Source organism: Catharus ustulatus, chromosome 1 (assembly GCF_009819885.2).
Source record: "Catharus ustulatus isolate bCatUst1 chromosome 1, bCatUst1.pri.v2, whole genome shotgun sequence".
NCBI lineage: Eukaryota > Metazoa > Chordata > Aves > Passeriformes > Turdidae > Catharus > Catharus ustulatus.
In genome coordinates, this window is record NC_046221.1 from 70,899,334 (window position 1) to 70,913,939 (window position 14,606).

Genomic DNA, 14,606 nt, shown 5'->3' on the forward strand with positions numbered 1-14,606 from the left:
TTAAAAGTAAAAAAAAAAAATTTAAAGCTCTTTTTATTTTTGAATTTTAATGCATATTAGTACTTAAGAGGTTTCTGTTTTAAATGGAAATAAGCAAACAAACAACATTCTGAATAAACCAAAACAAATTCACAATGAAGAAACAATTCTCACCTTCATTCTGTTCTCTAAATTAATAGTTAATCCCACATACCACAATAATTTTATTCATACAGTATCCTGGCCATTTGGGAATACCTCTGTAGTTTATATTCAAGTGTTTTTTCAGACTTTTGGCTCTGGAAGACTTTACTGAAAAACAGAGGGCGCTCAGCCTTTGGCAACATTAACTGCATTTTTATAGCGTCCCAGACTAAATGGATACATTTATTATTTAGATACAAAATATTGTCTTGTTGCTCAATATATTCCCAAGGAGTAAAGGGCATTGCTTACACTCAGCAAATTAAACCACTAAGGACTTATAAGGATTATGATGATTAGGCTTCTTGTAGTACTGTATAATTTTCCTGATTCGGCCTAGTTTATTTCTTCACATACAGCCTATAAAACATTGGCAAAATTGATCTTTTCCAGACGTTTTAGGAGGCCAAGAGACACACCTATCTGTTTCAAAACAGGCACCTACAAGAGCACAACGCTGAATCTAGTCAAGGCCTGACCAACCAGACACAAACTCCGTAACTCTTCCGGTTCAAAGAAATTATTTGTGTTATCAGACACAAACACACCTGCTCATTTCAGAGCCACACAGTGTTCATGGGAGTCCTTCCAGTGGGTAGAGGTCCATTCAGATTTGTGCCGGGCTGATTCTGGCTGAACAACAGGTTCAAAAACCAAAGCTGCTCTTCCATTCCCCTCCTGAACTGGACCAGGGGTAGAAAATATAAGGAAAGGCTCATGGGTCTCAACCATGATAAGGGCAGGAAGAGATCACTCATCAATTACAGTCACGGGCAAAACAGATTTGACTTGGGGAAAGTCATTCAATTTATTACCAATCAAAACAGAGTAGGATAATGGGAAATAAAAACTAAATCTTGAAAACTATTTCCTCCTTTCCTCCCTTTTTTCAGGCTCAACTCTACTCCCAAAATATCTACCTCCTCTTCACCAGCAGCGGTGATGGGGAATGGCAGCTGTGGTCAGTTCATCCCTCATTTTCTGTGCCATTCTTCCCCTGCTCCAGGGTGGAGTCATGCCCACTGAAGACAGTCCTCTATTAAATGCACCAGCATGGCTCTCCACAGGGCCACAGGTCCTGCCAGAAGCCTGTTCCAGCACAGGTTTCTAACAGGGTCCCAGCCTTCTTTGGGATTCCACCTGCTCCAGCATGGTGGAGCTCCATGCAAGTGGATCTCTGTATCCCTGTGGATCTCCATGGGCTGGAGGGGCATGGCTGCTTCACCACGGTCCATACCACAGGCTGCAAGGGAATCTCAGCTCAGGCACCACTCCCTCCTCCTCCACTGACCTTGTGGCTCAACAAAGGGTTGTTTCTCACATGTTCTCCTTCCTCTCCCTGGCTGAAAATTGTGCAGGATTTTTTAAAACCTTTTTAAAGTGTGTCATCCCAGAGGTGCTACTACCATCACTGACAAGCTCAGCTTTGGCCAGCAGTGGGTCCATCTTGGACCTGGCTGTCACTGGTTCCGCCAGACATGGAACAAACATCTCGCAGCTCCTCACAGAAGCCACCCCTGCAGTCTCCCTGCTACCAAAACCTTGCCAGGCAAACCCAATACAGCAACTTATATTACAGATCAGTATGGAAATAGTGAATAATTGTTATTTCTAAACACTGAATCCAGGTAAGGAATTGGTCATAGCTTGCACTCAAAAGTAATGGTGTTATCAGATATTAAGCTAAACAACTGCTAGCCTAATTGAGTCTCATAATGAAAAAGGCTTGACCAAAGCTACTGAAAATGAAAGAAATGAAAAAAAGAACAAATCAAACACATTAAAGCACCCTATTGCTACACTACAGCACAGAAGCAACAAAGCCTGAGACCCAGATGGTCTTCACTGACCAGAAATTCCCTTTGTTGCTGTGAGGATTATTTTTAGAGACGAGGTTATGGAAGAAAAAGGAGAGGGGTGCAGGGAGGGTGCTGGGAAGCACAGAGGGTATTGAACTGTGGCCTCTTGAGGTGTGCGTCGATTTCTAAGTACTCTGCACCTCGTTATTTCAGATAATTCATCATACTTGAAGCAGACAGGAGCTGGCTGCCCATATAAACCTGCATTAGCCCATATTTTTCAGAAGTTATTAGCCAGACTATTATGTCCTTGATAAATTTTTTTTTTATTGTTTTCTTAACTCATTACACATATAGATCTCCATGCACTCAAAGGAGGTATCTGTACAACAGAATTAAGAACGAGAATGAGCAGAACATGTTTGATTTAAAAGATAACCAGTGGCAGTTCAGTCAGAACCAGCAGTGGCAAAGCCACTGCATTACTCATTCTCCTGCCTTCCCTTACCAGCGCCTAGGAACTGGCTAGATAAATATGGGACAGCAGTGAATTTTGAGTTATTTCGTGTAAAGCAACAAATCACAGAACCAGCACACAGTCATTATTTTCTATTTGCTGAAGATTGCTTCTTAATCTCTCAAGGTGTAGAAAGCTTTTGGTAAACTACAGGGGGGTTAGAGAAAGAACCATAGTTGAGAATGACTGGCTAACTTAATGAGGAAATCTTGGAAGGAAATCAAGGGAATCAGCCTTGTTACTAAGTAACTAAAATGAGAACTAACAGACTACCTACACTGGCTTCTGTCAGTGGGGAGATATGGGGAGATGGAGGAGTAACTTAAACTAGTGGGTTTTAAGTGTGCACCTTATGGAGGTGACAAAGGAAAACTAAGAATGATGTCTAGGTGTAGTATTTGAAACAGCTTCCTGACAGAAAAATGGAAGAAACTGAAAGACAGTTAACTTGTGGAATGAAAAATCAGGCATGTCCACAAAACACCATAAAAATAACTGCTTTACATTGTCAAGTTTTTAAGACAACTGATTGGATGCTCCAGAACTTTCTCCCTCCTCTAATATATGTCATTCCTTTGCCTGTTGGGAAAGCCAGAATGACATAAAAACACAAACTTTTTCTAATAAGGATAAGTGCTATGAAATCTTAGGCTTTCTTCAGGACAACACAGGGATTTTTAAGCAACTTTCTTTTGTCAACACCGAATCGTCCAAATAGTGTGGTAGGAATCAGGTAGAGCCCAACTGTCTCATTAAATATTATGAAAACTAACCTAGAACAAGGCAAAAAAAAAAAAAAAAAGGCAAGACAGTGATACGACCTTTCTGCGATCCTGCAGAGATCCTCAATCTATCATCAACCTAAGCTAGTGAATTCCCAGAGAAGCACTGCAGAAGCACAGTTTCCAAATCCAGAACTCCAGGTACAAGCTGTACATGTCTGCTACATGTACAGCAGAATTAATCTACAATCCAATCAATCTGCCTATAAAAACCAGTTGACTGTATGACAATGCAACAGTTCAGTCACTTACTGCAGCTATGGTCATGCTGTCCTGCTAGAAAGGATGTGCAATTTCACTATAATATTCCGCTCATAGCACAGGTTGTAAAGAATACAACTGATGTCAAGTATAAAGGAATGAAATTTGTGCTTTTAACAGAACACAGAGCCTTATGAGATACACACATATAGGAAAACCAGAAATTTTCCAAGAGCAACACATTTAAACATATTTTAAATTTTAAGTTAAAATTTATAGGCGTCGAGATACAAAAAAGTAATCAAGAGTATTGTCTAAAGAGTAAAATGCTAGTTAAAAGACGACAGCTATCACAATACAAATTTATTTATGTGTGCCCCAAGACAGTTCCAGTGCACCAATCTCATGTACCTTGTGCCTAACATCAACTTTGAATACTTTGAATTCCAGTATTTCCATGAATGGGGCAGGGGAGAAAATACACATATATATGCACATACATATCTATAATTAAATTTAATTCAATAACTATATCATGTGTTTGCATTCCAGGAAAAATATTGGGGTTATAGAAATAGAAAATCCCAACAGTAAGCAGGTGGCACCTACTTTTAATTTGCACATTTAAAATAATTTATGAATATATTTTAATATCTTTTTAGCTACTCTGCGGACTGTATAAGAACTAGTAATAGCCAACATGCTGAGGCTTACAGTGCAGCATCTGTCAACAGTTAGAGAAGGATGTCACTGCAGTCTGAGATACCACTAATAACTCCGAGAAACTGCTCACTTTAAACATCCTCAGCATCTGAGGTTGCTCTAAATACATCATCCTTACTGTTACTCACTTTAATCCCAATTTTGTATGTTTCAAATGGTTGCTGTTAAGTAAAATACACCTACGAGAAGCTCTGAGTCGAGGAACTTAAAAATTTTTGTCCAGGTGGAATAAAACAAAAACTGGTAAAATTTTTGCATGCTATAAGTCAGCTTTAGAAATTCAGAAAAATATTCAAGCAGTCATATATAGAACTTGGTATCGTTATCAATCCACTCTTGGAACTACCACTCTAAGTGCAGTAAATGTCTTAAAATACTTCAAGAAAGTAGGCAAGATACCTCATGGATTCTAATACCATCCAGTACTTCCTCAACAGCAAAATGAATCAGCTCAGAAGAGCAGCCTCCTTGCCAGGAAATAGTATTAATGTACCAATTTTGACTCAGGCCATTTATAAATTCAGTTCCTCAAACTGAAAGCACAGGTATTTCTGAGGAGAAAATACTTCATTCATATACACATTCATTACCCTTCCTCATTCCACTGTAAGTACCAAAAAACAGTTAATGTTCAGCTTGATGTGAATTCAGCAAACATGTTCTGCTTGAGGTGCTTTGTGCGCACATGCAGTGGAGCAGCACATGGACACGAGCACCCCTTCCCTGCCAGGAGCAATCTGGGGGAAAAGGTGCAAGAACCTACCATCACCAAAGATGTGAGTCATGAGCTTTGTGAGCACTTGCTTCAGGTTGAACTCCACCAGCCTCACTGCCTCCATGGTGTGACACTCCTGCTTGTGTGCAGTGCGATGGCCCTGCTCAAACAGCTGTAAGCCTTCACCATCTTTAATGCTGGAGAACAACTGGAAGAAAACCACAAAAAACACCGCGTTTTGCATCAGTGACCTCCTGAACGAAAATAAAAAATGAAGTTTCATTGATTTAAGTGGGAATCTTACCTGCTAAGTCTGCACTGTGATAAACAAAGACTGACTTTATACAAATTCTGTTCACTAAACGCAGAGATGACTCATCATAAGAACAAAAAATACTCCAATAATTTAATCTGGTTTATTTCTGTATTACATCATCAAATAATATGATTTGCTATAGGAAAATAATAATTTACAAAATAAGCATCTCTCTTTTTCTGATTCAGTTACTTTGAAAGTTATTGTGCAGAACAAAGTACAGTAATTTCACGACTATAAGGCACACCCTTTTGACTGAAATTTTGGTCTGAACCCGGAAGTGCGCCTTATAGTCCAGTGCGCCTTATATAATGTACAGAGTTGTGAAATTTGCAAACCCGGAAGTGCGAGCTGCGAGCCGAGTCGGGAACCACGGGAGCCGCAGCCACCGGGCAGGGGGACCAGGACCCAGCGTGACTGCCGGTCAGGGGGACACGGCACGGCCGCTGGCTGGGGAGAAGCGAGGGGAAGTGGAAGCGCTGCTGACCATGGGGAAGTGGCGACAAGTGGCGCAACCGCGAAGAAGCAGAGAGAAGCAGCACGGCCACCACTGTGGGAAAGTGGAGAGAAGCGGCACCACCACGGGGAAGCGGGGAGAAGTGGCACCGTCGCAGGGAAATGGCGAAAAGCGGCGCAGCCGTGGGAAAGCAGGGAGAAGCGGTGGCACCGCCGGCCAGGAGGAAGCTAGGACACAGCACGGCTGCGCGGTGGGAGCTGGGAGCCGTGCCAGCCGGCGCCCGGGGCGGGTGGGAGTGCCGGGGTCTGTTGTATGGGGAGGGCGCCTGGGGCTGCGTTTAAAGGCTACACCGATCTTTGAAAAATGTTTGCAAATTGAGCACCTGCCAGTAATTCGTTATTTTGTTGCGTGTCACATGGCTCCTCGCTGCAAAAAAAAAGTGCGCCTTATAGTCCGGTTCGCCTTATATGATCTACAAAGTTGCGAAATTTGCTGACTCCCAGGGGCTGCGCCTTATAGTCCGGTGCACCTTATGGTCGTGAAATTACTGTACTCCATACAGTGTATATAAATTACACCCCAAAAACTACAAAACACAATTAACACAATGGCATTTATCAGAACTTCAACTCTTTTAGTACTTGAATGATGCAAAAGAAATACTAAAACAATAAAAAAGAAAAAAAAAAAAAAACATAAAAACCCAAAAACCAAACCAACCAACCACACAAACAAACAAAAAAACCAAAAAAAAACCAAAGCAACCAACCAACCAAACCAATCTAGGAAAAAAAAACCCAAAAACCCCAAACCAACAAGCAAAAAAACCCAAAACAAACCCTGACAGTTTAATGAGACTTTAGCTGCTTATAGTTGATCCATCCTGGGTACAGTTTATACTCATTTAAGGACTGCCATTTTCCTGTATACTCCCACACACAGCATCCTTTTTGTGAACAGGAATTTTGTCTATGGGGCATTTCAGGATTCATGATTTCAGGCAAGGGTTTCCAGATAAGTTGCGAAGCACAGGGACAGCTGTTTTGGGATGTGGTAGACTTGCTCTTCATTCAGACGCTGCTCCCCATCACATCTGCTGCAAGTTGAAGATTTCTGTTTTCTGCATATTCTCATACGCTTCTGGCCAGGTGATCCTGGCCAGATACATTCCAGCAAATCTATATCTTCTCAGAGAGACCAATGAAACACATTCATTAAACAACACTGTTCGAGGCTTTGTTTCTTAGGAAGACAAGCAGGTTTTACACTCTACAGAGTATTTTTTTTATCCTTACAGTTATACAAAACCCCCAGATCTGGGGTGAAGTCTGGAGAGTAGAGAGAGTCAGTTCTGAAAGTGTTTCTAGTGCTCTTTCCTACCCCTCCTTCTCTACCTTCTCCTAGTCAATCAAGCACACACAGAGGGAAAAAACATGCGCTGAGATTTACTTCCCATTAAGCCTCCCAGCATAAATAGCTCTTACTCAGGAGATGCCATGAGTAGTGTGTAACCTCAACAACTCACGGATGCCCACAGATGTTGTTTTAACTGCAGTTTGATGCCTTCAGAGCACTAAATGTTCTAAACAAAAAAGTTCAAGTGAATCTCTGGTAGTCCAGAAATGCTAGATGCAATTAATTAGGACTAGTTTCTTGCACATTTCCTACAGACACAAAGAATGAAGAGCCTGAGTTTAGATAGCAGGCAAACTAGCACCACAGTGGATTGAAGGAATAAAAAAAAAAAATCCAGTAGCATTTAACTTTTTATTGCTAGTCACAAGGAGATTGCTGGCAGATTGAGAAAATACTTCTTTGGTTAATCTCCTTAGTGTGCTGCAGAAAATACTAAATTAAAAAGGGAAAGTATAAATACCAAATAAAATTATTCTCCACCTGTCTAAGAAAAATGCCTTTACTAACCAAAAGACAGCAGCCGGACAAACACAGTATCACACTTTTAAATAACAGATTCTTTATTGAAGTGCTCATCTGAAAGATTAAACCCCATTCTTCTTACTGACATTATTCCTACCTTGACTGGAACAAGCAGGTAATACCCACCCTACAATTAATTTGCTGTCAGCAAGGCAGAGGAGTCATCCAGCATGTGGTTTTGAAAGCCAGGGGAATTCAGAGAGGCCAGCATTAACCTAGGGAGGATAATTGTCTTAGGCTCACTGGGTGGCCAGTGGACAGACACAGGCTCCCTCAGAGAGGAACACAGAGTGGCTAAATCAGGTTACCCTATACAGGTAGCTATTTTTTCTATTGACTGACTCACTTCCTCACTAAGCCAGAAACACCCTTCAGGCAACAGAGATGTTCCCTTTTTGGACCAGAATACACTGTATTTTACACATTAGAAGGACATTTGTTATTTTACCTATCAGCAGTATTTCAGGACAAGAAACTTCCTCTTTTTCCCCTTCACTCCTCCCTTCATCTTAAGATTGGCTCCTCAGACCACTGCAAAGAACAGACAGGCTGGACACCAGCCTTTAAAACACAGTGTATGTATCCACAAGTACATAAAAATACCTCTCCTTACTGTTGTACAGTCTTAAGCAAAATTCTATTTCAGTGGTTTATTATCACATGTGGAAACAAAATACATCCAAGAACCATTAAAACCTTTGAAGCATAATCCAGCCCTGTCACCTGCCTGAGACCTAATCCTGCCAAAACAGTCATATACACCATCTCCTTCTCCAAACCAGGACAAGGGTCCATGCAGCAGCATACTGAGCCAGGCTGGGAGCTGCATCTGGATGGGTGGTAACCCAGTAGAAGGGAAGAAACTGAGAGCTGTGAAAATGGTCCAGTTCAGCTTTGTAATCAAATATCAGCATACTGGCAGCACCAAGAGATGAGCTGGCACATGGAACAGGGCTGGGTCACTTTGGGCAGGTGACTCTAGTCCAGGTCAGACAGGCTCTGAAAACACAGCCATAGGGAAGGCCCTGAAACAGGCAAGACAATAGGCCCCCTTACAGTCAGGCACTGAGAGACACTTGGGTATTCTCCACAGAGGCTACATCAGCTGCAGACGGGATTGCACTGAGAAAAAAAGAAATACCTTACAGCTGTATTAATATTTATTCCCAACTTTCTATTCACTGACATTGCTATATCAATACGAGCAGCTTTAAACTGATACACCAATTTCACTATTACAACAACTGAACAGTGCTAAGTACATGTCTTGGATTAGAAACACTTCAACATTTCTGCATACATAAAGACAGGAAAGTCAAAACTTGAATAAAACTAAGAATCACCTACAGTTGCTCCTTTTTGATGTCAATTTTTTTTCAAGCACATATCTGAGCAAATGGAGAAAAAAAAATACCTAACATCTCGCATAAAACACTGACACATCCAAAACAACAGTTTCACATACATTCATTCCTTCAGTGCAGGCTAAACCAGTATGCACTATCTTATTGTATTGAATATGATCAGTCACTACTACAAGCAGGAAAGAAATTTCCTGTAGCCATAAATCAAGTGCCTACATGTCTGTCTAGTGTAAGGACAAGAGATTTTTCTTTGAGTGAAGGTGTGCAAAACATTGAATATAGTATCACCATGAAGAAGTAAAAAAAATTAACACCAGGATTTATCAGCATATCTGACTGATGGTGCATTACAAAGGAAAAGGCAGAAAGGAACTGAAATGATCTAACCATGTGGCAAGACGTTTACTCACAGTTTAGTTCATAATAAAAATAAATTAAAATTTCATAGCATGTAATGGAAGAAGACACAGAGTTTTAACTGGACAAGTACAAATGGAGCTATGGTCCTTCAAATGCACATACCAGTATTTCTCAGCCTGGCATGAAGGGCAGAAGTCACATTTGTGATTTAAACAAAGACCCCAACATTTCCTCAGTCACTTGACAGACTTTTTAGTTTTACATCCCTTAATTATTCATATATTTAGAACTCAAAATTACGTGCCTCTTTGCAGGATGGATTCATAGGCGTTTTTAGAGAGATCTGTAACTATATCCTGTCTTTCCACAATGCAGTGGTGTATTCCTCCTGCCACTCATGCATACACCAGTGATTAAGATAACGAATATATCATGCTCATGTACTTACACTCCACAGGCAAAACAGCATTTAAGATTATCTCTGTATGAGGATCTGCATGTGACTTCATCCAACCTTGCCACACCAAACGTATATTGTCTCACTGGCCCTAATAAATATCTCTAAAAATGAACCAATATCTGCACTCCAAATCCACTTACAAATAGTAAACCCTTCTCACAACATTTTAAATGTGTTGTGGAAGTCAAGACTCAACCAAAGGATCAGGAATGATGAAGATGACACCACCAATAGGTGTCTCCAAGAGAAAAATTAATTTCAGTCTCAGGCTCCAAGGTGTAGCCATACACCCTGATGCAGCCAGCTTCAGGTACCAAAGAGACACACAGTCCATGATCCACATGACAGAAGGCTCTTCACTGCATATCAATAAGGATTTTGGGGGGCAGAAAATGGCAAAGATTACTACAATCCACAAGATTGAATGTAGTCACCTTAATTTCTACATTCTCCCATTCCAGTTCTCCAATTACAGCAAAGAAAGGTAACCCCTGCTGTTTTCTGGGGATGGAGGGCTGATTTTTTGTTTTTTTCTTTAACTTAATCAAAGTGTTTCTGTAAGAAAGGTGAAACCAATAAAGATGCTTTCAAATCAGAAAGAAAAAGTCGCACTGCTACACAGATACCTGATACAATGAGACATCTATGACAGACTTCTGTTTCTGTAGCAATAGAAATTCCTTTAAGTACATTAGACTTCCCAAACAGACTTGTGAATACTTTGCTCTTTTTTTTTCCCTGTACAATTTAAGTATTGCATTGAATAGATTTAACTTCTTTATTCTGAAAAGCTTTGTTCGTTTATTTGGGGTTTTTTTAGCTGGACAACAAAATGTCAGATGAAGTCTGAAAAAAATAAGTCTTTGCAGTAAAAGATGCATGATCAGTTTTCAAACTTTCTAGACTGTGGATCACTATGAAAATCTAACAGACATTCTGATGCCCTTCACTGTCAAATTTTTGACTAAAAATAACAAAGAATACAATCTGGATCCTTAGATCAGCAAAGATCTATTTATCACAGCATGATTTAAACACCACAACTTGGAAAATACTGAATAAGACAATGTTCACAACTTGAATTAGTACCGGAGAAAGTGAAATCAGTTCCACTTAAACTAGCCAGGCTCTTCACTGCGATCACTCAATTCAACTGCAGCTTCAGGAATAAATTCACCTCAGAATATTCTAACAAATTAATGCTGCTGCTCCTTTTTTTTACCTAGGTGGATCTACTTCAAGTGGCTCTGCTCCTGTACTGCCCTCACCGCTCCCTGTGAGATGGAGGGCTGTACCTCAGGCACCTTGGAACAGTTGCTCTGTGCTCACAACCTTATCCATAAGTTCTAGAGGGCCAAGATGGGTACCTTTCCTTGGTCATTTCAGCCTTTTAAAATATTTATTCCTTAGTGCTCAGCTAAGCACTGCTATTATGACTCCCACTCACACTCACAAGCACTCTCAGACATACTGTAAAAGTTCCAAATCACTACATAAAATAGGTTGATCCCTGGAGCACTATAAATTGATTTAAATTCCTTTACATATGAGAATTTTTAAAAAAGGGACTGAAGGCAAGAAGGAGATTTTCTTTGATACAATGTCAGAGCAAAAGCACAGCATCCAAAGGTGCAGTTAACACATCGAATTTTTGAGAAGTTAAACCTAAAGACATGAGTTTTCCAAGGGGAAACCCAGTATGGCACTTGATTAAAATAAAAAACCCTGAAAGTGCTGGCAACTGGTCAATCAGGAGTTCACATCACCCCAAATCACAAGGAAAAGGATAAAAGCAACATCTTTTTCTTTTTAACAATACACCAGGAATATTGCCAAGGTACACAAGTATGGGAAGATGAGGAAAGGAGTATACATTTAGATGAAAAAGAGAAAAATCTACTAATTTTCTATTATCTATAATAAGAGTCTTTACATTTCAAGATATAAACACTAGAAGCTACAATATTGACTTTTTAAAAAAATTATAAATAGTGCCTTGGAGGAGTAATCCTGTATTTATAGCTAGAATATTTACCCTCTATCAATTGAATCTTAATAAAAAAGTTTCCATTTTCACCATAAGCATTTCAATGGAAATAAAGATGTATCCCTACTACTTCTAGCACGAGAGTATAATTTCATCTAAACAATCTTGTATTGCCTCCACTGGAACAAGGTTACTAAATTAGAGGAGCAATTTCTATGTTTTAGCATCTGCTCCCCTTAAAATTTATGTATAATTCAGTACAGACTATAAAACACTGTATGAAGTCCCCTTCAAATGTGTAAACATTTTTTGTTATCAACTGAAAGCTGTTCATTGACTGCCATTGGGTTTATATTGGCTCCCTCTTCTGGCTGACATGCACAAAGTGCAATTTAGTTGAGATTTTTTTCTCTTTTCCATAAGTTATGGAACTACACAAAAGGCAATGGCATAGCACAGAAATAATTTCTCTTATAATCCACCCAGGAAAACTGGCCAGTTCAAATCTGACTACAGCAGTATCAAAATTGCCAATCCAAAGGACTAAGCAAAAGAAAAAAAGCCATACATCATAGAAGGAAAAAAAGATTCTAACACCAATTAGAAGAAAAACAGGAATATTGAAGGAAGTGAATACAAAAGGATATCATTTGGGGACAATGTTTAAGAAGAACAGTTAATTTTATGTTCAGAATTTGGAAGTAGACTTGGGAAGCTCTTTCTGGTTCTGGTTTTAACCATTTATATTAGTCATTCTCTAACTGTTCTACTTATTACAGTCAGATAATAATCACCTAAGATACTTATAAATATATTGAAAACATGTCTAAATGTATTTTCAGATGTTCTTTGACAGCACTCCAAGGACATTTTTTTTAAATCTATGGGAAATTAAAGCATGAATTATTCTAACCTTTACCAATGACTTAAATTTACTTCAATATTTGCGCTCATTCAAAGCTGCAGAAATGGATCAGTTACCTGCCCATCTTTGAATTATAGATTACTTCTCTCTTTAAAATGTAATCAACCAACCATGACAAAAAACATATAGTCAAAAAAGCAAATAGTTCACAAATATATCAGAATAAGTATTATTAAAATTACAAACTTGCTTTGTTTTTCCAGATCTTGCTTCAACTTACTTATTTTAACTTCGATATGAAGAATTATGCTGAAGGTCTCCATCACAGGTTAGGAGTTTTAACCTAGTCATAACTATGGAATTTGGTATTTGTAAAGGTGACACACTTTTGTAGATCACTTACATCTTTTTTATTCTACCTAAAACTTCAGTTAAGGATAAACTGACTTTCCCCACACACCTCCTAAACTGATATCAAACATCAAATTCCTCAAAGTTGAAGTTCTTATAAAATCACTCCAGGCTTTTGTCTTTCTTCTCCCATTTTCTTAGGTCTGTAGTCACTTACATTGAGAAGACAGTGGATGATAAATGTAAAAATCAATAGAACAAATTAGAGCAGCAAACTGACAACAGCATGTAAAATTACTATATTGGCCATATAATGAAATGTACCCAGGGCTTGTAGCTAAGCGCTAACAGTTTTGTCCTTGGTTCCAAAGATTCTGATCCTTGGTACTTTGCAAATTTCCTCTCACCAGAGACTGTAGCCTGATTAGGAATGAAAAGTCTGAGACAAGGGTAACAGGCCCTGACACTCACACGTTTCTGCTCAGTGGGTTACATCTTAAACTTGAGTATAAATAAATGAATATCAGAGTATTTCTCTCATGTAGTATTACCTCTATTTAGTCTTTGTTCCGCTCAGACAGTTCCTTCTGGAATTATTTAAATGTGGATTATGCTGAACAGGCAACCAGAATACAAAACACAGAAACAGTCCCCAGTGAAATTTCAGAATTATACATTCATTTTTTTTCCACAAGGTTCTTGTGATTATGACTGTAAAAGGGGGTATATATTGAAACACAAACTGAAGCAAACAAGAATGCATCAGATCATGCTCAGGTTTATAATTTTTGTATGCTGCCCAATAAACAACACTTTACACAATGTACACCACACTATACACTATTCTTTCTTCATCAGTATAGAAAGCTCCCCAATAACATCTCCATCATCTTCTTGGGGAAAAAGAAAAGAAAATAAATAATCTCTAGTGTAATGAATTCGATTGTTAAACATTGTATATTTCTAGACAGAACACAGCACTTCTGTAACTGTTTCCAGTTATTCAAATCCTATTATTCCTATTATTAAATTTGTAGAGTAGAAATAAATAGTCTGTCATTAGGACCAAGGTTTCTTAAGGGGTAGAGTCATTAACAAGTACAGTAAATTCACGAATACAAGCCGCACTGAGTATAAGCCGCATCTCTGGGTGTTGGCAAATATTTCGGTTTTTGTCCATAGATAAGCTGCACCCGAATATAAGCCGCTCTGTCGTTCGCAGCGAGGACCCGCGTGCAATTATTAACAGAACCGCGGGAGGGCGGGGTTTACTGGCTGAGCTAAGGCTGTGCAGGCTCAGCCCGCTAGGGGCCGCTGACGGGGCCAGGTGGCCCAGCCCGGTGCTGCAGCTCGGGGCCGGCCGCCGCTGCCACTGGGCTCGGTCACCCCGGGTCGGCGCTGCCCCGCGGTGGCAGGCAGGGACGGAGCTTCCCCCGCTCCTACGGCAGCGGCGGCGGGCGGGGACGGAGCTTTCCCGCGCCCGGGGCGCCGGCGGCGGGCGCGGACAAAGCACCCCGCCCCCCCCCGAGCCGCGGCAATGGCGGCGCGGGGCTCCCGCCGGCTCCCCGAGACACGGCAATGGCGGCGC

General features: G+C 40.1%; 1 protein-coding gene across 2 annotated transcripts in view; it reads right to left on the bottom strand.

Moving 5' to 3' along the window:
* FARS2 (phenylalanyl-tRNA synthetase 2, mitochondrial) overlaps positions 1 to 14,606 on the bottom strand; it is a 238,587-nt gene that overhangs the window by 165,020 nt on the left and 58,961 nt on the right. For both annotated transcript variants that reach the window (XM_033055717.1, XM_033055713.1), the window contains one exon: positions 4,969 to 5,128. In XM_033055717.1, coding sequence (XP_032911608.1) covers positions 4,969 to 5,128 — 160 coding nt within the window. The remainder of the gene's footprint in view (positions 1 to 4,968; positions 5,129 to 14,606) is intronic.